The sequence below is a fragment of the Poeciliopsis prolifica genome, unplaced genomic scaffold, assembly GCF_027474105.1.
Source record: "Poeciliopsis prolifica strain line A6 unplaced genomic scaffold, Auburn_PproV2 SCAFFOLD003, whole genome shotgun sequence".
In the NCBI taxonomy this organism is placed as follows: Eukaryota; Metazoa; Chordata; class Actinopteri; order Cyprinodontiformes; family Poeciliidae; genus Poeciliopsis; species Poeciliopsis prolifica.
In genome coordinates this window covers 1,273,462-1,301,380 of record NW_026562378.1, presented here as the reverse complement: position 1 = coordinate 1,301,380, position 27,919 = coordinate 1,273,462, and the positions used below count along the sequence as shown (strand labels likewise).

At 41.2% G+C, this 27,919-nt stretch overlaps 1 protein-coding gene across 1 annotated transcript; it reads right to left on the bottom strand.

Annotated features, from left to right (window-relative positions):
- Positions 1-343: 343 nt before the first annotated feature.
- LOC129354415 (transcription factor SOX-13-like) lies at positions 344-27,919 on the bottom strand. The gene is given in 16 exon segments (XM_055023889.1): positions 344-3,355; positions 3,357-3,447; positions 4,363-4,579; positions 5,517-5,687; positions 6,225-6,318; positions 9,080-9,198; positions 10,795-10,951; positions 11,468-11,544; positions 13,875-13,989; positions 14,172-14,240; positions 14,697-14,869; positions 16,100-16,186; positions 17,886-17,988; positions 18,119-18,320; positions 26,645-26,742; positions 27,846-27,919. Coding segments are annotated over 14 exon segments (1,998 nt in total). The 5' UTR covers position 18,320; positions 26,645-26,742; positions 27,846-27,919; the 3' UTR covers positions 344-3,031.

Genomic DNA, 27,919 nt, shown 5'->3' with positions numbered 1-27,919 from the left:
AAGTTAAAAAAAATTGACAAACATTGCCTACACGAGGATGCAGACATGCTGCAGGTCAGTAGATTCTGCTACAATCAAACAAGGCAGAATTAACTGGACAGTTCCTGATAAACAGTTTCTGTTGGTCTAAGATCAAACTGGTACCTGCAAAAATGTCCCAGGGTCAGGATTTGAATTTAAACAATAACGTTAAAAATTTTACACTATCATTGAGCTTTTACATCATGTCATAATATTCCTGCATCTAAAACACATCTGGAGTGTTGCCTTCATTATTTCATCCATGTTTGAGAAAGCCAGGCAATTAGCAAGAAGTTGAACTTATTAAAAACATCAAACATGATTAAAACGACCAGTTTATTGTCTTTCAAAAACTCTGAAAACATATGGAAATGTACACCTTTAAATTACACAAGCTCTTATAAACAAAATAAAGTTTTTCTATATTTACATCAGCAGGGTAATGACAGGTGATTCTAGTATGTAATAAAATAACTCATTTCTGATCTCTGTACACAAAAGAACCAGCATGTTTGTGATGAACCTTCAGGGCCAGTTTAGGCCTCAGACACTTTCTTGTTGAACAGCAAACAACTTCTTTATTGAAATAATCTAAATACCACAGAGCCAGGATATGAGAAGAACAAAGGCACCACAGTTATAAAGTCATAACTTTTTTTTTTTTTTTAAACAAAATAAAACATTAAATACCAGGTTTTCTTCTGTGTTGATTTTAATGCAACCAGTGAAACTCAATAAGCTGGTTTTCTTTACCTAATCTTTAAAAAAATAAAATAAATAAATCAAATAAAAGTAAAACTTCTTTTCAAAAGTTAACATTTCTCTGCTGGAACCAGAATTGAGAAAACTGAGTCAATAATTTCAATGTAATAAAAGGTAAATCATTTCAGGAACCGACAGTTTGTTAACTGGACCGATGCTAAAGTTTAATGCTATCAATCAAAGTTAGCTCAGAAAATCTCACAACTTTGTGGAGGGAGCTGAAGCCAAAAGGCCTGTTCAACTCAGTGAATGTGGAGAATGCTAAAACATTAGCACTGCTTTCAGTAAGAAGAAACATCCATTACTTTACACTGAAATAGATATAAATAATGATATTATCACTGCTTATCAAAAAACTATAAATCTCAAGGAAGGAACATAATTGAACTAACTTCTTGAGGTTTTGTGTTAAACTCCAGTGTTTTCCCATTGAAATCTTATAGGACTTAAAACTGATGCAATCCTGAAGCTAAAAGTTTTGATAAAATCCTTATATATAATAAAAACACAACTTAATATGACAGCAAGATAAGGAAGGAGGACTGACTGTCTGTGGTGCCAGTGAACTAATCATGACCAGCGTCTCTAAAGAAGTGGAAAGTGCTAATGTATTATAATGTGTCCGCCGTCAGATGGACGCAGGTTTATTTACGTTTTCATACGCAACATAAAGGTTACGTTCGAAATCGCTCATTTTTTTAATATCTGGCTCTCCAAGGAAACCAACCGCATCCATTTTTTCAGTGCTCCACTGTTGTCCTAACTAATATTTTCTATCACAAAGCAAATCATGAATATTACACCTCTGCAGTTCCCAGTTACAGTGATTTCAGACAGGCAGTTCAATTCACGGGATGGTTTTTCTTGCTGCTGGATGATCTGAATGAGAACATGGCAAACGAAGGAACTTCAGCATCGCTTCACCAAGAAGGAAACAAAACAAAACAAAAAACATGGATTTAAATGCACAGATTAAACACAACAATCAAGGAACACTTAAAAAGCAAAAAACAAATATATGCAACAGGTCAGGGGTCAACCCTCTGAGGCGGAGAGGGAACTGAAGCAAACACATTGAGAACAGAGGATATGTGGAGGAAGAGGAGGAGGAAGAGGATGTGACTGGGGTCATTACGGGGTCATGATTGATTCACTTCCTCAGTTCAAATCAGAACTTAACACATTTCTTTACAACTGCTTTCATATCTTCTGCACTTCCTGTTCAAGTGATTTTATTTCTGCGTCTTTTAATAGATTTTATGCATTTTGAACAGAGGCAAGGAGCCAAAGAATAATAAAATGTGTTTTTAATTTTTTTTAATGATTGTTATTATAAATACTAGGAAGAGCTGGAACATAAATAAAGTGTCCTCCTTAAGAAAATCTGTTAAAAGGACAAATTAATGCCAAAACTCATGAGTCAGATGATCAAATTACTTTTGCAATTTTGAAGAATTTCAGATAAAAAGAAAAAAAAATAAATAAATAAAAATCCAAACTTTGATTTGTCCACCAGATTTTTCGCTTCCGTCTCCTGGTTGACATTATGATGCCTTACAATGTGGGTTAGAAAATTCTCTCGTTGTGTTTGACAGGACACCAACAGACAAACGTGCTCAAATTAAATGTTGGAGTTTTGGGACGATAGGCTAATAGATTATTTGAAGGTTTTCCAGATGTGCCAACAACTGCATCAACATCTGGAGACAAAAACCCCCCAAAAAACACAACACAACAAAGCAGCCCACTCTAAAAACAGACATGATGATGTGAAGCACCCTGCTGTCATCAGGCTTTTCTTTGGTCAGAGGTTTCAGGTTGGGTGTGAACCGTCCAGCGCTGCCTTTCTGCTGCCTTTTGTAACAACCAGCTTCCACCACCAGGGGGCGGTGCAGCCCCAGTCCAGCCTCCCGGCTGCCTGACAGGTGAAAAGCAGCTAATCTAAGTTGAACAGTTCCTTTGGAGCTTCCTGCAGCGATTCTAATCCCTGGGAGGCGTATTGTTTGATAAAAGGCAACATGGAAGAAAAACAAGAAGCAGAAGGGATTAAATGATAACTTTCTACATTCTAACAACAGTTTAAAAAAAGAAAAGAAAAAAAGCAGGTGATGACTCATCTGGGAAGGGAACTGATGAGGACTTGTGTGAGGGAACTGGGGAGTTTATATTAATGTACAAGCAGAGTACACACGTGTGTGTGTGTGTGTGTGTGTGTGTGTGTGTGTGTGTGTGTGTATTGTGTATTGTCTCAGTCGTCCAGGATTTGGATTCTGATTGCCTCAAAACCAAGAGCGACATCTGAAGCTGAAGTTCTGTTCATCTTCCTCTCCGTCTCTTCGCTCCGGGCCGAGAGGCCCCCCAGAGACCCACCGGGCCCGACCTGATCAGTCTGTGAGCAGCACCAGTTCCCCCTCACTCCTCTCCCCCACGTCGCTTTCTTCTCCTTCGCTGTAGGGCAGTCGCTCTCTCTCTCTCTCCCTGTCCCTGTCCCTGGGCAGTGGGGTGGGTGTGGCCCGGTCCTCAGACCTGTGTGCAGGGGGCGGGGCCTGCGGCAGGTAATGCTCCAGCAGTGCCGGGTGAAACGGCAAGCCTGGGACGGAGATGGAGCCGCCGGCTGGGTACTGGTCGCTCTGGGAGTACTGGATCTGCTGCGGATCTGATTGGCTGGAAGGCAGGATGAGTCACCGTCAGGGCGTGGCATCAGACACGACGCAACACGATACATAAACAATGAGTCTTAATCATTTTATTCACTATTAAAATACTAATCTATGTGCTAAACTCGAATGAAACAGCTGGAGTGGAAAGCTCTGCTGAAAGAAAATGTTTCAACTGGGGAAAACAACAACTTTACGTCACCCTGAACGCACCATCTCTGTTTGCTGGACGATAAATCGTCCCAGAACTTATTGCGATAATAATATTGTTTTGAGACCACTTTCAAATAACCTAATGGTAATAGCATAATAACAATGCAAAAACACATCATCAAAGACCAATAAACTTTAAATTCTAACAAACATTGAAAATTGGAACTGGACGACATTTTAAATTTACAAAATAAAAATAACAAATCAATCAATTATAAAGTCTCTAAAACAAAATTGCTCTTTGATAAAAGTTCTAGTTGAGACCAAAGAACCAGGTGGAAGAATTTTATCACCCAGTCATAAAATTAGAAATCCTGGAGCTCATTGTATTTTATTGGATTGATTTATTGTTTATTGCAATGAGCCTAGTGGTGGCAGCATCATGCTGTTGGGACGTTAACTGGAGTCAGAAGCTGGGACAGACGCATGAAGATACTTCACTAGTTTGATTACCTTGTTTTAAATGTTTAACGTCTTTTTTGTCCGAGTGATTTAAAAAAATTATACAGTTTGAAAATGAAAAACAAACAAGCACAGTCAGCACTCATAACAGTTCCTGAGGGTCACATACAGTATGTTTTCCAGCTATTATATTGTTAAATAATAGTTGGATAAGAAAGTTAGCCGGTTTAGATCAAAGCATTTGATCTAAACTCGCTTTGAAACTCTCTCTCAAAGCGAGTGTGAAGCGTGTCGGTTGCTTCTCTACCTGTGTGTGTAGGTGGCCCTCTGCTCCTGCCTGCGGCTCTTCATCATGGCTTTGTACTCGCCCACCCTCAGCCTTCGGCCCTCCACGATGCAGGTCCGTTTGGGTCGGGGCTTGTACTTGTAGTCGGGGTAACGCTCCAGGTGCTGCCGGCTCAGCCTGGCCTGCTCCTCATAGTACGGCTGCTTCTCCTGGTTGGACATGGACTTCCACCTGGAGCCTGGAGACAAACGGACTTCATCATCAAGGACGTTTAAAAACGTCTAGTTTTGGTCAAACTACAACTTTATCAACTTTTTCTTTTAAGTTTTTTTCCCCTCTTTTTCATACAACTTGACATTTTATTTAAGTCAGTAGAAAAGAGGAAAGGATACACACTTTTTAAATAAATTAAAAAAACAAAAAACATTTCCATTTATCTGGAAATATTCAAAGCGTATGAATACATTAGCAGCTTCAAACGCTGGGGCTGAAGAGCATTATGGGAAACAAGTTCAAGTCGAAGAACGAGAATTCTTTCAGTTGTTATTGCCAAGCACAGAATTTCTCTGCATGCATGAAAAACCTGACAGCCGAGCTGAACTGGAATGGAAACACTAGCAGCCGTTTCTGAGTGACGCTGAACCAAATTTCCACTGCAGCCATTCAGCCAACATCTTTTTCAGTATGTCAAACCAAAAACAGTTATTTAGTAAGATGTACTAAATGCAAAGACAATAAAAGTGCAACATGGAAAAAACTGCAACAGCAATTATGCTAATGACTAGCCTTCATGCAGTTAGCGAGGGATAGTTAAGAAGCTAGCAAGCAGGCTACTGTGTTAACAGAAGAGTCAAAGCTAGCCTTGTTAGCCTCATTTTGGATTTTTCTTCATATTTAAACAGTAACTTCCTGCTAAAGAAGAACAGATGAGAGCATCAACTAACAGACAAGAGGTGAGCTAGCTAGAAATGTGTGGTGCCTCGATGAGGCTTTATTTCTGATCTTAGCACCAGATTTGATTTTATATTACCCGACTTGCTGGATGTTGACATCATCTTTCCAAAAATCAACAGTTGCAGCAGATTTTATTAACCTGACTTTCTGGATATTTTTTACACCAACAGAACAGAGTCAGATGCAGAAGCCCACCGCCACCAGCCACTGGGAGGACCCACCTAGGATCTTGCTGATGGAGGAGTTGTGCATGTCTGGGAAAGCCTGGAGGATCCTCCTGCGCTCGTCCTTGGCCCACACCATGAAGGCGTTCATGGGTCTCTTTATGTGGCCGGTAGAGGATGCGGGCCGCGTTTCAGAGTAGCTGCCGGGAACGGAGACGGGCAATGCCCCTATAGCAAGACACAGACGGGTAAGGCTTGAAATGTCTCCCCCCCATTAGTTACTTATCAAGTGTGTTTACTTTTCAAACCACTGCACTTCTGATTTCAACTGTGGGTCAATTCACAGGACTGTAATCAAGTTTTATATCTTTGTACATTTGGAGGCCGTGTCAGACACTGTTCAAAATGTGGTGCAACATGTGCAAAGATGGAAAACTAAAAGTCCACAGAGGACGGCTGGTGTTAATTGTTAGAGAGGACCAGATTAAAATGGAAAGCTTGATGCCACGTCACCCAAACTTACAAGTTTATTATGGATGGGGAAAAAAATGTTGATCAAGTTTATGCGAAGTCAGTGTGTAGCACTCTACTTCCATTCGTTACTAAGAGGGGACGACATCTTGAAACTCTGCTGTCCTACTCTGACACGCTTCAATTAAAACACAGTGTTAGCAGTTGAAATATTCCAGTGCTAAAGTGGCGTTCTGGTGAAAAGTCTTTATTCTGAGTAAAGAGCAGCAGCAGCCGCATCGTGGGAACACCTACCCTCAGAGTCACTGCTGAGGTGCTCCTCGCCGTGCCTCTCTTCACCGCGCTCACAGTGACTTATTTTTTCTGCACGAGGAGAACCTTTATATTCCTGCAGACAAAAAGTAAAAAACAAAAAGCAGCAGATGAAGTCATCCACGGTGTAACCTCACTGGTAAATCAGCATTTGAATTTGGACTGTGGTAAAACAATCAGCCAGTGTTGAAGAGTGGCGCAAAGTTCTATTTAAGGTAAGAGTCACGGCGCCGGCCAATCAGAGGCTGCTCAGAGTGTAGCGCTGCATGTGCAAAGATGGAAAACTGAAAGTCCACACAGGATGGCTGGTGTTGATTGTTAAAGGCCGAGATTAAAATGAAAAAAAAAAAGTGTTTTGTTTTGCAAAACTGCTGTTTTATCTGTCACCTATTCTGCTGCTGCAAACTGTCAACAGAGGAGAGGAGTGGAATACCAAAATAGGTCAGTCAACAGTTTGGGTGCTAACGCAGCAGCGCAGGAGAGATGGAGCAGGATAATAAAGGAGAGGACGAAGAGGAGGAGGAGAGCTAAGTACAGTATTAGTGAGGACAAAGAGGGAGGGCAGGTGGCTCTGTCAATGCCACACTGAGGCCTTTGTGGTATTGTGAGGCAGCAACAGCTGTTGCTCAGGACAAGGCTGAGAGCTGAAGCTTCAGTCACCTCAAAGAATGAAGGCTGGGATGGGAGGCCGTCGTCACGAGGCCCAATTCCTAAAATACTGGACTGTTCCTCAACGACAACATAAAAGACACAATTCAATTTTGAAACCATTTCCTTGAACTTAAAACGCAGATGAGTGTGAAAAACAAGCACGGACGATTACCCTAACGCTGTGTGCTGAACTGTAACAACGTGCCTCGGCGTGTGTGGCTGCACCACAGCTGGGATATTTGTCCATCAGTTTAGTGCTGCAGAGAAGCATGACTCCCTGTAATCCAAAACCACACTGACCTCTAAATTACATCCTACATGTCAGATGGAGACTGACTTGGGACTGCTTTCCCATTCCCTTAAGGAGTTTAATCAGCTAGAGGCTATTTGGAGTCCACGGTCTCATTTAATACCCCATTTGTTTCCATATGTCAACAGCGCCACCACATTGTTCCTATTTGCCACCTATATTGGCTGATTTTATACGTGTCTGAACACGAAGACATGGAGCGCTTGTTTTGTTTTGCTTAACTCAAAGTCCTGCAGCTATGAAATATTCCTATCAGATACGGTGATCCTCTCTACAGAGTGAGAGTACTGGAGATAAGAGGGTGAAATGCAAATCCTAATACTATCTAGGACTATGAGTGTCACCAAATGGTCAGATCACCATTGGTTCAACTAGAACAAAGGCCCACTGGCCTGCTGTTGGAGCCACTTCAAGCATTAAGCAACGCAAGGAGAGTTGAATCTTCATCAGTGCAGACAGAGCTTCTGCAAGGGTGCAATGACATTTAGTAATGTTACATTTATGCTAATAACTGTCTTTCGTGCAGTTAGCTAGGTATATTTAATAAGCTAGCAGGTTAGCACCCAGTCATTTAGCCTCATTTTGTACTTTCTTCATTTTCAAATGACATCATTCTATTAAAAAACAGATCAAACTAAACTCTAATGAAAAGACAAGAGGTGAGCTAGCTAGAAATGTGTGTCAGCTTTTGAGTTAATCTGACTTTGTGGACATAGATGACATCATTTTTTAAACAAAATCACAGGTAGAACAGATTTTAAATGGATCAGATTTCAGCAGTTATATTATTTTTCTATTGTCTTAGGCAAAATACACAAACCATCTCTCCTGAGAGCGTTAGACACAACTTTGTTTTGGTTGTTTTTACCCAGAATACCCTGCGCTTTAGTGCACTTCCTGCTGTTGGAGCGGACTCCCAATTCGCTTGGCGTTCGTAGCACACCTGAGTTCACTTCAACCAAACCAGAGCCCAGGTTTTTCAGGAGGACCAGAGCTTACTTTTTTTGCTCCTCAGAGTTCAGTTGTGCATTCACACCTCCCCAAACAAACCGGACTTTCTACAAACAGGAGTTGGACTGAATTGGATCATTGCCACACTGAAAGAAGCTATGCTACAGCTACAGTATTGATCCAAACAACAATCAGGCTTTACAGCCGGCAAAACGCTGTAAAAGGTCACGCAACACCACAGCTCATTACTCTAAAGGTTTGTTTTTGGCCATGAGAATGTGTTATACTTTCATGGATTATAACATGCTGTAGGTCATCTCTGTAATTTTGGCCACAATGATTAGAAAACACTATATAGCTGTTTTGTTTTGACAAACTAATTCCTTTCAGTTACACATCTCACAGTGATGTAGTTCTAGCTGCATTCTAATAAATGTTTTCTATATATCTCTACTGAGTAAACAAATATTGAAGCAATAAAATAACCAGGAGATTACAGGAAAAGGTTCATCCCCTTGTGACCTTTTGCTCTCATCTGACTTCGTGCTGCTCCTGATCCACTTAACCATGACGGTGACGCTACGCTCCGACTGTATGATGTAGCGCTGATGTAGCTTTTATGGTCACAGATTATTCCATAACCAAGATGAGACCGGCAGGAGGTCAGCATCAGGTCAGGTCAGGATGAACTCTCTGCCGTTTGGGTCTGAGAGGAAGACTGAGGAGATCACAGTAATCGCACCCTAATGTAGGTTATGTTTTTAATTGTTAGGGCTTCCAGTCAGGTTGGTAAATATCACAAAGTTACTGTTATACACGGTACTAACTTTGGTGAATATTCATGACTCAGCATAACCAGATAAAAACTAGATGCGTCTACCAAAGAGCCAGTCTGTTCAACAAGCATGTAGACACAACAACTCACCATTTTTCCGGAACCGTCTCTCTCTCTGTCTCTGTCTCTCCCGCCGCTGCTGTGACTCCTCAAGAGCTGCTGGGCATCATGGATGGCCTGGGTGACCACGTCGCCGTCTCCTAGGAAACCTGACGACAAAGGCAGAGCAGACGGACGAAACACTTGAAAAGGAGCGACAAGGTGAAAGAAATAAAAACAGGGTAAAAATAAAAAGGATTGTAGCCACAACTTTAAACTACACACATGTATTACTGTAAGAATTCAATAATTCAAAGAACCAAACTTTCTTTTTATTTACTTAACTTCAAAATTCACCAACAGAGATGACAATGAGAACAAAGCGGATGGTCTTTAAAGGGATAGTGGAACATTTCTGATGTAGGGTTCTGTATAGAAGGCATCTAATGCTAATACCTATAGTCATCTTAACAGCATTAGTCTCACAAATTTCCAATACTTTTCCAAAAGTGTTCCCATGGATTGCTGTGAAACCTTCTGGACTGGAGATCAAAGGTTTATGTTGCGGGAATGCTGCATTTCTATTGGCCCAATTCATGCCATCTTTATTTATATTCTTATGTACATCAAAATCCCAGTAACCTGTTTGTGTCGCAAAGCCAGATGTGTTAAATGTCTTCAATTAGGTTCATAGAAGACTTTACAATATTCAGATCATCTTTGTTTAGACTCTTATTTTGAAGAAAGAAAAGCAGCAGTTCCTATAAAAGCTTCACACATTAATATGCATCAATATGCTCAATAGAAACTGTCTTAGTGCTGCAGCAGAAGCTAACGTTTACCATCTTCCTTCTTTCCAGCCAATCAGTGGCCAGGAAAACAAATGCTGCTCCTGGATTGGCTGCTGTGCAAAGAGCAGCCAATAGCGTTTAAAGTAGCAGTGTAATTTGCTACTCCTAAGCTACATTTCCTTTCAAATCTTTTAGATGAGCTCAACAAATTAAAAAAACAAAAACAAAATAAAAAAACAAGTTGATGACGGGACTTCTCTGAAAATAATTTTCAGAAAAAAACATAACTCGGTGAATCTGTCAGCACTGATCCGTCACTAGGCGGAGGGTCCACTGTAATAATCAGTTCATTCACTAATGTACTACAAGCCTGGCAGTCTGCCAGGCTTATAATACAGTACATGTGTTCATATAATGCAGGCGAACCGTTGTTTGTTTTTTAAAACACCAATAAGACTAAGAGCAAAGACAAGTTAAAGAGTCTCCTTGGTGAGAAGCACAATGGCATCACAACATGGTCAGAATATGAACACAATTTTAGTCACTGGATCTCTGTAACCACTTCCTGTCTCTACTGGTGTGCATGCTGACAACTTCAGTGAATAAAGCGACAAATCATGGATAAAATATAAAAGAAAAAATCTTCCAATAAGCCATAGTTAGGGAGTCATATTTACAAATGTCTAGTCAACTTTAAAGCTTTTATCTCAAAGACACGACGGGTTCAGCAGACGTTCTGGGAGAAACCCTGAATAATGATTTCATTCTTCAGCTGGGGTGAGTCCAAGCACTCCAATTCAACCAGTAGAGATTTACATCACTGCAGCTTTTTCCTTATTCTGTCATAGTGGATGCACATCACATTAAAACTGGAAAAACATAGGAATCATTTTTCCCTATGATTTCATATATTATTTTACATCACAGAAACCTGGTGGGTGACCTTGGGAGGCCCCCAGCCTGCGGGTTACTCACTGAGGGCGGGCCGCGGCGGGCTGCGGGACACCTCTCTGGGTCTGTAGGCACCCTGCATGGATCCCGCCGATCCCAGCTCCCGGCTCAGAGGGCTGGACGTCTTCCCCAGCTCCATCCCCTTGGGCTTGGAGGTGAGGTTCAGCGGCTGGCTCGCCTCCTGTGGAGAGAGCACACCATCAGGGGGGGCGGGGTCTCTGCCAACGCCAGGCGGAGCGACAAAGGATGAGGGTGTGCGTGGATCCCGGGTATGAACAGCACACACACCTGACATGTTAGAGCACATCCGTCACACCTTAGCAATTTTTTTTGTCTTTTTTTGCCTTATTCTCATCCTCTCATTCCTTTTGTTTACTCAAGCTGTGTTGGTCCATCTCTTCTTGAGAACCTTCCGTGCAAACAGCTTGCGCTGCACCTACACCGCACACACTGAACCTTTGAACAGAGGGTGTGGCGTATTCCTAAAGCTTTTCAGCCTCCTAAATACTAGAAAAACCCATTGTTTGCTCAATCCTGAGAGAATCACTTTCCTTAACATTGCTTTAAACCACAAACACACATTCAGCACCTACACCCAATGCAGAGCAAATAGGTTCCCATCTACCGTCTTAATGGGTGCAATGAAATAGCAGGCGGATAAATGGGAGGTAATGTAAACAAGAGTGTGATGCTGTACCTGGCGGAAGGAGCTGCTGCTCCTCTTGATGGGCGTGTGGTGGCTGTTTGGGAGCAGCTGCATGGGGTAGTCCACTGCTGGAAAGAGGCAGAGCACAGGTTTACAGGCTGCAGACGGATCTGAACGTGGAAATGTCCAGAGCGTGTTTTCGTTGACAGTGGGATCATACAAACTGGAACAGCTAAAGTAAATTTGCTTCATGGAAACACAGCAATTTTGGAAAAACAAAGAAAAATCAATAAAAGTTGTTGTGCTGTAATGAGGTGGTTTTTCTGCAGTATCTAAATTAGTATAATTATAAAACTGCGATGAACGCACTTTCATTGCATTGGGAGAGTCGTCATTTCGTTGTCACCACTTCCTGTCAGCATCTTCAGAAAGGACAAAAGAAAAGCGACAGGAAGTAGGAGGAGGATGACGACGTTGAAAGGGTTTTTTTAATGACATTGCGTGAACAAGTGATTTTAATTACATTTGTCATTTAATGGAAACACCACAGTTGCAAAATTATTATTTTTTATCAACAGTAGCGGGATATGGACAAAGTTTTGCGCATATTTTGTAATGGAAACAGCGACTAATACACTGGGGGGGTCGGAACATTTTCACAATAATGGAGAGCTACTCTGACTAATGCAACATTGTGATAACGTCAATGATGTTTGTGGCTGTAATGTAACAAAGTAAGAAGTTCCATCCTGGGAATACTTTTGCATGAACTGGACCATGCCGCCATGGTGGGTGGTCCGGTCTGACAAGGGGAAAAACAAATGAACATCTACCTGAACATCATCACAGACCAAATGCACCCCTTAAAGAAACAGTATCCCACAATATCAGTGGCATCACTGATGCCAGTTGAAGCAAAACATGGTTCAGGATTGGTTAGAAGAAACAAGAAATTTGAGGCGTAGCTTAGAATTAGAAAATTCAGCGAGTGACAATCTGATTGAAAATAAATATGATCTGTTCCAGTCTGTTCTGATCGGCTCGGTTTGGACTCCAGCTGTACTGGACTGGACTATATTTGGTTCGTTTTATTAAACTTCAATCCTATGAGAGAGAGAAACCAACAAAACAAAACGAGCAAATTTAATGAGCAACTACGTCCATCCCAGTTCATTTAAATCCATTCATCACAGTCCCAACTCGCTCCTGTTCAGTTACCATAGCGACACAGCTCACCTCCATCAGCTGAGAGACATTGCAGTGAGACAACCCAGTTAAGCTGGACTCAATCTATAGCGTGTGGACAAAGCGATGCTCATTCAAAGAGTAATTTACAGAGTGGAAATGACTTTATGGACACGCCATCTCCATGGAGATACCAGCGCTGACGTTGCTACAGTGAGAGAAAAATGTTTCTCAATCGCTGACTCTGCAATGTTTTCATGACTTATGTTTTTATGATGTGGAACATTTTGAACTGACCCGTTTGTGCTTCACAAACAAACTTGATTGATTGAACGACCGATTCATTGAAATGCTCCACATAATTTTTGATGCTATCCAACATCTACACTAACATGTGTAAATCAGGGTGATGATATGGATGTTTTTGGAAATGAGTTTTTCCAGAGTGGAATAATAATATAATAAAACTGCCTAGAAAATTCAAAGAAAAAAAATCCCAAGAAGCCTCAAAGTACTAAAAAAGATCAAAAGAAATCATTGTTATAGCAATCACTGAAACATGATTAAAATGATTGCATTAAATTAATGTTCGCTTGATGTTTTTAATACATCTGACAAACTTAGATAAGATGTGGTGTATGCTGCCCATCTGTCCTATGTGGACATCACATCACTCTTTTAGTTTAGGCTAAAAAACATAAAATAAATCATCGATTCGGGTTTTCAGGAATAGATGCATCATTACAGATGTTAAAACAAAGAGTCTGTTAAGAGCTTTTATATGTTGGCCAAATGAGTTGTGGAACAAAACGCCGGTGATGAGTCGACACGGTGGAAAGCAGAAATGTACTTCCAGATTAGATGAGGTGTAGGAAGGCCTGGAAAGTCTTCAGTTAGTTCACTTCCAAATCATTATTTCATCTTAGTCCATAATTCAAAAGTGAGTTTATATTGGACCATGTTCTGACAGGTGCAGTTTAAATTCACCTAAAGTTTTAGGGAAAATCCCAAATGAACAATACACCATTGATGTTCAGAGTGCAGCTGATGCAAATGTACAAAATTTAAAAAAAAAAATGTAAAAGAGGCACCACCAAAATGAAAGTCAGCGCCTTTCTTCACACACCTGACAACACCTCCTAATTACACATTTCTGAACTTAGTAGATATTCTAACGTTCCTCTAATCTGTTGTTTTTCTCTCCATGCTGACATTTCTCAGTTTCACCGTTTGGTTTTTTTGTGCTGCCCCTTTGTTTTTTACTTCTACTCACTCGGCTTGCAGGGGATGGGCTGCAGAGGCAATGTCATCGGGGGGTCTGAGGAGACGGGGAGGGTCTGGGTGTTGGGGTGGAAAGCCGGGATCATCACGTAGGGCATGTTCACCTGCTGGGACAAAAAAAAGAAGAAAAAAAAAGAGGAACCTTACACAAAATGTTCTGAGGTTATTTTCTCCAGCACTCTAATGTGCTGACCTGCGGCTAGAACTTCTCATTTGTAACGGTCATCTGGTGCTAGCTGCGCCCGCCATGATATATAGAGACACACGAAAGCTCTGGAGAGGAGCTGACCTGGATCTGCTGCTGGAGCAGGTTGATCTTATGCTGCTGCTGGATCAGCTGCTGCTGCTGCTTGGCGATCTGAGAGACAAGGCACATTCATTAGCTGCTGTGTGAGCGACCAATAGACGCACGCAGTGCAAGGGAAAAAGTCAAGAGCACAGCTACAATCTGTCACATTTGCTCAACAGCTGCGTTTCCATTACAGATGTGTGCAAACCTCTGTCTGCGTCGAAAAAACAATTTCGCGTTTGCGGTGTTTCTATTAAATAAAAAAATTTATTAAAATTTGTTGATCATGTGACGCAAAAAACTTCCTTTTATTAAAATTCAGCTGAAGAAAAAAAAAGAATCACCTAACTTGCTGAAATGTATGTTTTTGCGCTGGGATGCACGTTTTCCACTAAGCAAATTTGTTTTTTGTAGCTCCAATTGGTTCCATGGTTGGTGGAAACGCAGCTGGTGAGGTTCTGAAATGCCGGACCACAGAAACGTCTCATATCATCCGACTGATGATGTTCCTGCAGGAAGCCATACCTGCTCCTGCTGCTGCCGGGCCAGCTCCATCTGCTGCTGTTGCTTCTCCAGCAGCAGGGCGGCCATGTTCCTCTGCTCTGAGTGGGCCCCCAGCAGCTGCTCCCTGAGGCCGCTCAGCTGGTTGATCATCATCAGCAGCTGCAGCTCCTTCTCCGCCAGAGACTCCGGGGTGCCTGGAAGCCATCAGAGCAAGAGTGTCAACCTGGTTTTCATTTCATCCCATACACACATCACAAATATCCTAAAGAGGGCCGATGGTGGCAGAATCTGTTGAAGAAACTTCATATTAAGAGACTATTAAAATGTGAATAAATAGCAGTCTGATAAGAATGTGTCAAAGTTAAATAACACTGAACACAACATATTTTGACACAATATAAATGCCGGATTTAGACACGAGTTCGACACCTCTGAAAAACTGAATCTAAAAATGAACATATATTGGAAAATTCTTTTGGTCATTTTTAAGTTTTTTTTTTGTTATAAAAGAGGAACTTGTTTTTTATGAGCAACATTTCAAATTTGACAAAATGTGGATTCCTGTTTTTGCAGGAAATCATTTAATGCTTGCAACTCATTTTCAGTTAGTGATTAATTAAGTATTGACGTTTTTAAAAATAAAAATCACATTCCCGGATGTGACAATTTTAGTAGTACATAATATTGATGTATTCGCCACAGGTGTATTTCAGATGTGCACTAAGTAATGAGGTAGTGATAAAATTGGCTGACCTTGATCCAGACCTGATTGGAGGAAACTCAAACACCAGATCATTTCACAGTTAGGCGGAGTTGTGGTCAGGTGGTTTCAAAACCTCTGGGCTAACTGTGCTAATTTCCTAAATACAACTTAAAACTTCAAATCCATAATTACCAACTGTCTGTTGTTAACAACGACAGTAAAGCAGGATGGAGACGTTAATAGTAGCAGGGAAGATCAAGCATCGTCTTCATTCCATTCAAACACTGCAGCTGTTGCCATAACTTTGGGTCAGTGTCATGACCCCAAAGTTATGGGTCATATTCACAAAAAAATAAATTTTTTTCAAAGATTACAAACCCTTTTCTTTACAAATTGTACACAAAAAAAGTAAATTAATAAAAAATAAAATAAAAAACAGAAATTTGCTCAATTATTTTAAAATAATCTAGCAATTATTTCAAAGTTAATTAATAGCGATCATAGCATGATGCGTTATTATTATTGTGCCCATGCAACAACAACCGCAATCAGTTTTAACCAAACACAGTAAGACGACGAATGGAATATTAAAGCACAGTTGTTCCATTTAATCTGAAAGCCACCAACACTGAATGTGATGAAATACAAACAATACACGCAGCGAATGGAGTAAAGTTGGTTTTTGTTTGTATATTTTTACTTTTTTTTAATCAGAGCTGACCTTTTAGTTGTCCTGCACCGACTGAGCTTTTATCCAGAAGTTTCTCCTTCCAGTCGGCGTTCAGCAGCTTCTCGATGGTCGGCATTACTGTTAACAGAACCAAACAGGCACTCAGCTGAACTGCTCCGCGCTGCACTACACGACACCCAGAACCTACTCTGTCAAATCAAAGCACATCTAACAGTAGCGCTAACTGCTTTCTGCGGCTCCCCGCCCGCCCGGCCTAATGGCTCTGATTGGAGAAGATGGTCGGAATGTCGAAGGCCGCGGGATTGTTTGTGCATCAGGGAGAAATTTGGAGTGTTTGAGTGGATCAATATTTGGAGAGAGAATAAACCCAAGGTCAGAGTGGAGAGAATTTGAGAAAAAAGAAGAAGAAGAAAGAAAAAAAAAATCAACCAAAGAGTTCAGAATTGTGAAAAACTTGAGGGTAGAGAGTGAAGAAAAAAAGCACCTCCAGTCCACTTTAAGTCCATCTGAAACCCAGCAACAACATGACTGTGCTAAGCAACAATACAAAATGTATTTCTCTTAAAATGTTATGAATGTATCTTGAACATATGATAACTTAGAGAGCGTGAATATAAAAACAAAAAGTCTTAGATACTGAAATGTTGCCCTCAGGGGGACGTTGTGTGTCCATTTTCTACACAGCATATGCATTGTCCTCACCTGTGGGGGCTCTGCAACAAGAACCACTGAAGGAAACAACAAAAAAACTTCTGAAGAAGACACTGGGCGCAACCTCCTTCTCCAAATTTTTTTTTAAAAAGGTGGAGATGCTAGCAGCTACTGCCTCCTGTCGCAGGTAAGAGATCACAAACCATTTCTTCCACGAGGCACTCGCCTTGTGCGCTTGTTTTGGTTGAAAGTACCCAGAATTCCCTGCGCTATAACCTGCTTCCTGATTTTGGAAGAAGGTGCACCACACCTGAATAGAATAATTAGGTCATTAGCAAGACTCTGGAGAACAAGGAGGAGGTAATTAAGCCATTTCATTGCTGTGTTTTGTACCTGTGGCACATCTAAAAACTGCAGGACAGCGGCCCTCGAGGACTGGGGTTTGACACCCCTGGTCTAGATAAACGGACTAGAGTTTGATTTTGAACTATACGTCTCATTAGCTGATTCAAAAACTGTCAGGATATTTGTCTGAAAGAACTGATTATCCAATCTGGGGTTGGTCCTAAGGGAACAAATTAAGTAATCAAACGTAAAACTGTTTGTTTATTTAAGTTCTTACACAAACGCAATAGGATTATATTCAGTTACTCTTAAAATATATCAATATGGAGGCCATAAACCTTAGAGACCTGAACATCCAAGAGTTTAATGACCAGAAGGGGTTGGTGATATGAACACCAGTCAGATGTGTACACCTTGACTGTATTTAATCGTATTTTCATATCTATTGATTTTTATTGATACTCACATTGAACAAACAGTGGATAAAATAACCCTCCTGACAATATGGACAGTTGTGGGGGGTTAAAAGCATCATTAGTTAGATTTTATCCTGGCTACAATAATAAATAATCTTATTACGGTTAGAAATTTAAGATGATAAGTGATAAACGATGCAATAAATGTCCAGCCCTACTGACCAGTCATGCAAAAGACTTTAAAAATACCATAAGACCTTTGGGTGGCTATTAGTTATCATGTCTTAAAATTTCAAAAGTAATGTTAGACTTTTACATTGTGATAAAAGAAATAACACTGTCTGGAACACTGGAACACCTATGAAGTATTTCCACCAACATGTGACTCAATCATGACGACAGACCTTCCTTAATTTTGGCTGGCCCCTCTGATCGCTCGTGAATCCCGGCTTCCTTCACTCCCATGGGGCTTTGCTTGTGAGGCGGCTCCTTTCCTGGAGAGCCCTCCTATAAGAACACGGAGCAAGTCATCATCACACTGAGCAAATCTGACTGTTTCAGCAACATTCCCCATTGGGTAGGATGAATCTTTATTATTTTTCAAAGCATCCCCATTCCTCCTAATAAGACTCCTTACTGAAGGGGAGCGCGACAGCGGTGGGGTCAGCTGGCGCGTCTCTAGAGGCTGACTTGCTGACCAGTCGTGCAGAGTTCTGGGGTGCTCCGAGTTGGTTTTGGCTCCGACGCATTCCTCCTGTTCCACTTTGACGCCGATGTCTGCCATGCGTACATCCCCACCGGAGAGGAGGTGCAGAGCTGAAGGGCTGGGCTCAACCATTCTGTTGGAAGAACAAACAAACGCATAATGCTAATTGTCCTCTGGGTGTGGCACGCTGCAAGTCTAATTTGCCCGTTTTTGTACAGGTAGTTGATACTAAGCGTGACTCAAAATGGAAATTACATGGAGACAGGGGAAAGTTTCAGAATTGTCTCATTTCATGCGCTGGCAAACTTAAGATGTGGGCACAGTCCTAATTAGAGGCTTGGCCACAAACACAAGAAGATTAGATGGTTTTTCAGTCCCACCCTGTGTGGTGCTAGCCTTGGCTTGCAAAATGTTCCAACTTGAGCCTGGAGTTCTTTCACAGGGTGGTTCAGGTTGACACGGACTGCAGCCAGGTCCGCTCGTAGTTAGTTACCAGCTTTGACTTTTCGTTGGCCGGTCCAGAGAATGACCTTCGCACTGAAAGTAGCTTTACATGGTGGGATTACGAGTCTGAGGGCAAAACTGTTGATGCATCTCAGATTTCAAAGGAAGACTCCAAATAAGTGAAAAATGCTGAAGATGTGGTCAGGTTGTTGAAGCTGACTATGTCTCGAGGTCAGACGTGAGGTCAGAGGTCATGGCGCCAAGTACATTGGCTTTTCTATCATTTTCTTTCACATGCTTTGCAATTTTTAGTTAATTTTCAAAGGTACATTTTGCACAGTCGGCAAAATCCCACTGAAATGTAATGTAAAATGTTGCATTACATTACATTTAAAATGTTCAAGCTGCACAACCAAAAATGACTAGTAAGTAGCAATGCACATCAAAACAGTTTTTCTCAGTAAACTGTTGAGACAAACCAAGGTTCAAATATTGTTTAGATGATTTTGGCTCAGTGTCACTAATCTAATCTCTGAAACACCTTTACAGAAATGTAAATAAAAATAAGTTTTACTAAGTAAGCCCACTTTGTAAAATTCCTCAAATATTGATTTATTGTATACAGATGAGGTGTTATTTAAATTAGAACTTTAGTTCTAATTTATTTGGTTTTGCCTCATCCTGGATGGCTGAGAACCTCCAATTAGAAATCATGAATATGTGGGAAGCATCAGAACTTAATGCTCAAGGCAACAGGGTTTTCACTGAAATACAAATATATCAAGTGTTATTCAGTCTGGTTTTAAAGACTGCGTTCTCATTAACTTCAGCGGTAGAGAGTTAAATGATTAACACATCTGCTTTAGCCTATCAAAGCAATGTAGCCACTTTTGCTAGTTTTGATTTCCGAGGTAAAATGTGGTATTTTATCGTGACTCAGCCAAAGTAATAAAACAACGAACTGCATTCTGATTTTTATTGTTAGTGTGTTTCGTCCTATTGAGCTACATATGTTTTGCTTTAATTATTTACTTACTGAAGGGGTTTTTTGCTTGTGCAGCATTAACCACAGCTAGCTCCAGTTCAGCCGGGGTTTTTCCGCTGCGCTGCTGTTGCTCCGCCCACACATTGGACTGAATCATTATTGTAACAATGGCGGGGGGGACAGAAAATGTCATCCTTTTTTTCCATAGATGAATGGCGGATTTATTTAGTTTTTTGTTTCTTTTGCATTTTTATATTGACATTTTTTTTATATATACATGGGTTTCTTTAGTGATTTTTTGGGAAAACGAGGTCAAATCTTCACTTCAAGATTGAGGAAGTGGTCCAGACCCTTTAAAGGCCTTTTTAAAGTTTTGGGTCGCACATATGTCAAAATTCATACCATTGTTTTCTTTATGCAAAACTATTGTGATTGCCATTGTCTTGGCATACTGTGTTATCTCACCCCCCCTCCCACCCGTAGCCCCCACTGGCATATTTTTGTGATATGTACACAGTTATGTGTTGTTGTTTACTGTAACAAATAAAGTTCATATAAGACAATATAAGTTTTGGATCCATGAGTACAGTTTATTTGTTTAGTACATTTTAGCAAAAAGGCAGCACAAACTTAGTGCCTCAAATGACAAAACACATAACACGACCAGTTATGAACCAAGCATCAAATGCCATCATCAAGCAAATATATTGATAAATGTTCTTATTAATATTATTTAGGCAATTCGTAACAGGTGAGATCTTAGCCTGGGTTTGAAGGAGGTCGGTGTTTTGGCTGTTTCGCAGTTTTCTGGAAGTTTGTTCAAGATTAAAGGAACATAGAAACTGAATGCTGATTCTCCAAGTCTTTGACATTTTCTGTTCAAATAAAAGAAAAAACTTTATTTAATTAAAATAGATCAAGATTTGTTTATATATATATATATATATATATATATACACGTACAAACAAACAGTTGTAGAAGTCCCCTGTCAGACACATCCACTTCTTAAAAATATTTTTGTAGCACTTTGGGTTCAAAATGACCAAAATTAGAATGGAGATGGGTGGAAAAAAATGAGCAAAACCTCCACAAGCCTAATCCAGGTTACAGTGACCTGGTTACGGTCAAGTTAAAATCAGTGTAAGGCTCGACTGCGTGAGTCTGTGACAGGAAAACAGAGGGAGACAGGACAGGTTGATTGAGAGAGGTCTGAATCCACACAAACCTGAACAAACACCAACTCGGGATTGTGTGTGTGTGTGTGTGTGTGTGTGTGTGTGTGTGTGTGTGTGTGTGTGTGTGTGTGTGTGTGTGTGTGTGTGTGTGTGTGTGTGTGTGTGTGTTATTTCCAAGCTTTACAACCGGAGGAAAAGAAAACCACAGCAGACAGCAGAACAAAACAAACAGAACACACAAGGGCAAAAAGTGCACATATATATAAAGAGGCAGAAAAAAAAGCTATTGTTGGAGTCGGGGAACAAAGGAAGCCAGGACAATGGGGGAGAGGCTGACAAAAGCCGCCGGCCGCAGGAAACGGGCCGGATAACAATGCCAGCGGAATGTGCCGACCAACTCGGGAACACGGCGAAAAGAAAAAAGAAAAAAAAAAGCGGAGCGCCACCGTTCTGTGGAAAGCATAATAATGACTCAGACCCCCCCCACACCCCCTCCACTTTGGCCAGCTCTCCCAGACTGCACACCCTGTTTCTGAACAAAGGCACCTGTCTGCCAGGGTCCACGGCTCCAGACCTCACCATGCTTCAGTGTGTGGGTGTGACTGTGAGGAGACGTATACAAATAGGTAGTAACGGTGACCTCATTTAACTATTATATTGCATCAAAAGTTGAGGTTTAAAGCCAACTCGCCAAACAAGACTATTCACCATGCGGAGTTCACAAAAGCAAGACGAGGAGATTTTAACAATATTTACAACAACAAAAAAACAAAAACTGAAGATCAATTTATCTTCCGTTATTGTTTTGTAAGTAGAGAAAAAGTTACATGAATCTATATGCAGCTCTGGGGAGAAAAAAAATGAAGAGCTCCTGCACTGAACCCCACAGAAAACCTCCTGATTATTCCACCAAATATTGATTTCTGAACTCTTCCTGACTTCAAACATTAGTATTGTTGTGTCTAAATAAACATGAACTTGCTTTCACCTGATATATTTGTTCAGTTGAGATCTGAAACCATTGCACCTTTTCCTAGTTTTGACCATTTTTCATTTTCTGCTAATAAACACAAAATTTTTGCTTAGAATTTTGGAGACATATTGTCAGTAGTTTACAGAAGAAAAGAACAATGTTCATTTCACTCTAACATAGAACTATAAAGAGTAAAATCAGAGGATCTGAAGTGATCTCTGAAACTTTGAATACACAGCTCTGGAACACATTTTGTTTTTTTTTTGTTTGTTTTTGCTTGTTCCAACTGTCCAAAAACAGCGAACAAAAAACTGCCTTTTAAACTTTTAAGAATAATTATACTAATTATATAAATTTTACAATTAATAAAAAAAAAAATCTCTTTCAAATCTTTTCCATTTCGGAATGAAAATGTGAACATCATTTTTCTCTACAGAGGAATACGTGAGCCTGTTTGCATCTTTGATGCATGTTGAATAAAGAATTCCATAATAAGTTGAAATTTGCACAATGTTTTAGTTTACGATCTCTCAAGATTTATTTATTTTTTTGTATAATCACTCAGCCCTGAAAAAAAGTCCAACTCTTCACAGTCAATTAATCTGTCTTTCATACTCATAATAAATTTCTGCAAACATCTGTGTGGAGCTACACACATAGCCATGGTGGCAAATTGTCCAATGTGATGTCACAGAACTGAATGACTTAAACAAGACTGTATGCCTTCATCAGACACTTTAAACATCCAACCCTGTTGGGTTTTATTCTTCTGTTGATAGCGTGTGTTGGTTCAGGAGGTTGTGTCGTTTTACTTGTGCTGCCGCCAAACCTGTTTAAATATGGCCGAGCCCATCGCCAAAAACAAACAGGGACCAAACCAACAGTTAGAAACTCCCTGCTCAAAACTTCATTTTCAAAACTCCACAGTTTAAATGAGCTTTTCAAAAATCTTTGTTCCGAGAGAGTTGATGCACCGTAGCTGTTTTTCTGTGCATTGCAACGTGGAGAAGTGTAGAAGTGTAGAAGTACGTTGACATTGCAGTTTGAAGTCTGGTGTTCTAAGTTTTGAGGCATAAATATAGAAACGCCTCCTGAAGTCTGGACTCCAGCAGTCGGAGCTTACCGAGCAGCCCTGAATTTCATGGTTGCTGCTCTTAAAACTCTTGATGTTTGATAACCACTATAAAACTTGCATTGTTAGCTGGTTGGCCAATAGCAGCTGGCATTGAAACAAAGCAGATGGTACTAAGTTCTGAGTGAAGGTAAAGTTGTTCCAACTTCTAATTTGCATGCAAGACTGCATTAATTTGAGTGAACTTGGGTGTTTGTACTAAAATCTTAATATACAATGTAACTTACTCAGTTGACTGCAGGTGAAACTCCAGAGTGGATAAAACAGCTGTAAACATGTGGGCCTGGCTACTTGACTACTTTTAGCTCTTAAAGTGACCTGAATTATTGCTGTATGTTTGTTTTAGATCACAAGCCGGCAGAATTGGAAGTTAAACTCTTGTGAAGCAGAACAAAACACACACACACACACACACACACACACACACACACACAGGCAATTCAGATTCACATTTAAAGCCAACTGTAGTCAGGGAAGCATTTCAAACGCGCCGATTCACGTTCCACTCATAACTGGAATAAATCAACAGCTTTCAAATAAAAATCGGCATGAGCCTCATCTTGTTTGACAGCTATTTTCAGGTGTTGTGTTTGTTTGTGGATATTTATGAAGAAATAAAATCAGGGGGGTGGAGAGGGGAAGGGTGAAGAGGGAGAGGTGGGAAACTGTTTGGCCAACACGGCAGCGGCCGCCGTCGGCAAGGGGTTGATTGTGCGACGGCGGGAGGGAAAGGGGAATGGAGGGGCGGGAGGGCGCGCACGGCGGCGACACGCTGAGTCCAGTCCCACGCTCAGGAGTTATTCCTGGGTCTCCCCTCGGCGTTCCAGAGGGAGCCGGACTGCACGGCTGCCACAGGTGGTGTTCACACGCTCAGGGTGAATGTGTGTCACCGGCTGCGAAGGTATGCACAGAATCTCAACGACCCACAGCGCTGTTGACAGCGAGGAATGCGCGTCAAAGGTGTGTGTACTTTTCACCAGCGCAAAAGGTTTTTGTTTGTACTCTCTTGGACAATGCCGTCGGCATCTTAGCGAGAACAATGCAATCCAGTCAAGGTTGCCGCTTCAATCCCTCTCCTCTGGTTGAACAACGCACTCACGAGCCTATCCGCGGCAGACTGCAGCCATGCAGAACCCGACCTTGCGTGTGTGTGTGTTGCATTATTTGAAAAGCATTGCCTTCTTGCGAGGCTATCTGATTGAGGCCTGTTTTTTTTTTCGTCTTTTTTTGCGACCACCTACGAGGCTGTTTGGGCTTCTACACGGCGTTGCCGCATGCTGCTGAGAAATCACAATGAAGCCGACCTCCAAGCAGATGCTGAGCTTTACAAAGTAGAACAAAGTGAGTGAGCAGAAACTTGTATTAGTGCCTACGGTGTGTGTGCATAAAGCAGGAAATAAACCAGCCAGAGCAGGTGATCTTTGTTGTGGAGGGGAAAGCATTTACCTGCAGTATCAAAAAAAAGGAGTAGTAAACCAGACCTTTCAGTCATGCATACCCATCACTAGTTATGATTACTCCTGCAAAACAAGACTAAGAAAAGGAAGAGACATGAACAGTTTAGTTAAAACTATTGTCCATTTAAAAAAAAAACACACACCTATTAATCCATTATTTCATGCTCTTTATGGAGTTTAAACTACTTTTGCTGAGCTGGCAAAGAAAGTGTCAGTCGTACATATTTCAGCCCTAATCCTCCTTGACATGTTGCTGCACACTGCCAGCTGGATGGCTGAAAGACAGCTGCTGTGTTTTGCAACACTTTCACAAAAGTCAACTTAACTGTTCAAGGGAAAAAATGGCAGTGTTAGTAAACAAGGAAGGATAGAGTGAAAACTACCAGCTGTTGTAATTCAAATGATTCATGTTATTCAACTTAGGTAAAGGTCTTTGTGTCAAATACTTTGATACAGTGAAACCATTGCATTTTCACTATGGGACACTATTTTGGTAAACTATTAGTTGTTTACTAAAGGAAGATTAGTCCCCCACTTTTGGCAAAAAAACTCCACTTTGCTTGCCTAAAGTGCCCGGTTTGTTTAGGTAGGTGTGAATTCGCAATCAAACTCTGATGAGGACCAAAAGAAAAACAGCAAACTCTGAGCCACCTAAAAGCTCAGGTCTCTGTTCAGTTGAAGTGAGTGCTGCATTCATGAACACCGACTGAACTGGAGACCAGTCCAAGAACAGGAAGTGAACTATAGCACAGGGCATTCTGGCCAAATGCAACCAAAACAAACGAGCATGTCGAGCACTAATGGCAGGAACGGCTCGAGGTCTTTGACCAAAGACAAAAAAGAAAAATCCTCCAGCCGCTAAAATCTGACACAACTCCATTTTTGTTTGTATTTTGTGAAGAAGAAAGTTGGGCTCGGTGTCTTCTTCAGACGTTTCTGTGTCGTGCCCTTCAGTGGTTCTTGGTGCAGCGCCACCAGAGGTGAGGTGGGTGAACAGATCGCTGTGTGAAAGAACTGCAGCAGCTGGAAATATCCCTAATAGAACAGAGTGTACCGTACTACCTAAATGTTTTCTGCAAACATTTGTAGAAATGTATATTTTTACCTTATAAGTAAAAGGTTTGACAACAATGATTAATCTTGAGAGAAAAAAAATCAGCTGCAACATCCTGTGTTTCTTAGCTTCTATAAAACCAGAGGATTTTTTAAATAAAGCAAATAAATAAATAAAACATAGAAATTGATTCACAAAGAAAATTTTGCCAGCCAGCAGGCAGCTAGTAAAGGACACTTTGCTTACAACCTTTTTTCCAAGAAAACAACACCAGCCCTCAGAGTGTCCAGGAGGTTACAGCAAACACACATGAAGCTTCTTCTTCTACATTTTCTAATGCTGTACTTGTAAAATGTTTAGCCAACAACCTAGCCATCGCAAACTTAACCGCTTCAGAAACATAGAGTTGTGTTGCTTCATTCTACTTCCATGTCGGCTGTACTGGAGCGTTCAAACAGAGTGAGACGCCTCTGCTAGTAACTTAACAGGTTTTATGGTGTGTTTGGCTCGACCCTGTTAATAGGAGAGCTGCTCTCACTGTTGACACAAACGATGCAAAAATACGTGCCAGCAGATTTCCGCGGGCCCCAGAGATGAATCCTTAGTCACATGAGTGTTGGGACTGAAGCGGACAGCAGAGTGGTCCAGACCTTTGTAAACCAACACCACCCCAAAACACACACCGCCTTAAGCTGGTGCTGCACAGAGTTACCTGACAGTTTCTGCCAAGTCGGCAAAGAAAATTTTTTCCAAATGGTCAATTCATGTGTATGGGTCACGATTGGCTAAAATAACCTTTAATTTTTAAAATCGGTGAAAAGCACAAAAACTTTTGTCATAACCGGTTGTTTACCTTCAAGTCTTCCCGTCTCCCTTTCAATCATACAAACTACTTTGTTAAATTTGTTTACCATGCGGCTTATGAAAAGCCTCTCTTTCTGCTCGTAAGCGGTCAAATCAACAAGAAAGTTTTAAAAGCCCAAAAACCAAAAGATTCATCTCAAAAACATTTTTTTCCAGAGAAGCAGTTATAGTCAGGGCTTACAGGTGAAAGGTTAGTGACCTGCATGTTCGGAAATGATTTCTTTAGTTGCCTCTAAGTATAAGCATGTGACACATGCAGGCAGAACAATGTTCTGTTTTAAGTTGTTCTTTGTTTCTTTTTCTGTTGTTGATCTCTACAGATGACAGCTCACTTTTGGTAACTTTAAGGAGAAACCTTAAAGGTGAACTGACCTTTCACAACAAGTCCATGGCTCGGTCTCCAAGCGGCGTTTCGGTGTGTTGTACCACGAGTCGTTCACGATTTGGCGCTGCCGGCCGGCCGAGTCCTCCTACCGCATGAATGACAGCAGACAGAGGAAACCTCTGCTCTCAGATAAAAATCAACTCCTCTCCCTTTTGAGCGCCTACAACACTGAAACGTTGCACTTCCCACGACAAGAATCACTTCACACAAAAACTTCAGTTACCCAACAAGTTGTAACTCGCAAAACCTAACATTTAGTCCCCAGGGGGTTGGCAATGCAAATCCCTTCTGTTGTTCTCTCTTTCCCTTTTCTTTTGTTTCTTCCTTCACTCTATCTGTCATTGTTTTTGTTTCTTCTTCGCCTTTCCCCTCCTGACAAGAGCAGCTTTTCGGGCTTATATCATCCCAGTTTCCTTTCAATGAGTGCCCGGGGCAAAATTGTTCAGAGCACACAAAAGCCAGAGTGCGTGAGTGCCAGGAGGCTTACTGAACAGATGAAAGACGTGTTAGACATCTAAAGGTTTACTTGCCAATATATAAATAAAGACAATTGCATTGTCATCACTGTGACTGACAGCTGCAATGAAAAAGAAAAAAAAGATTCATGCAAGAATCTCATGAAACTCCATTTAATTCAAACATTAAAACACATCGAGACAAAAAAAAAAAAAAACTTTCTTCGTGCCAGATTTCCACAGCGCCATAACAACATCTCCCTGATTAACACGCCATTTCTCACGCATTGTTCAATTGTCAGCAGCTTTTCGTGACAGGGTTGCCCACGGTGAGTTCCGACCTGCCGCGGTCGTGTCAAGACAAGTGTGAAGCGATGTATAAACAAATGTTTGGGGAAATGTTTCGCAGTTAGCAGTATTTGCTTAGGGATGATAAAGCAATCCAGCCGCCGCTGCTGCTGCTGTTGCTGCAGCTGCTGCAGCAGCAGCGGCGGCGGCCGGGCCGGCGCGGTCTGCCCACAGGGCCTGGCTCCGGCTTATCGTGGAAAAGAGCTTCCAGCAAAGCGGAGCAGCGTTTACACTAAACCGCATCGATGCACACACGACTGAGCTCACTTTTTGATTCAAATCGAGAGGCATGTGTCGAGAGGCATGTTTGAAGAAAAATGTGAATTTCAACTAAATTGTAATAAAAAGAAAAACCCACAACCTTCTCCATGCACTTTGTACTGACCTGCCCGGGCCCGCTGGATGTGCGGGGATCCAAAATCTCTCCCTGCCTGGAACAGAGCGGCTGACACAAGTCAT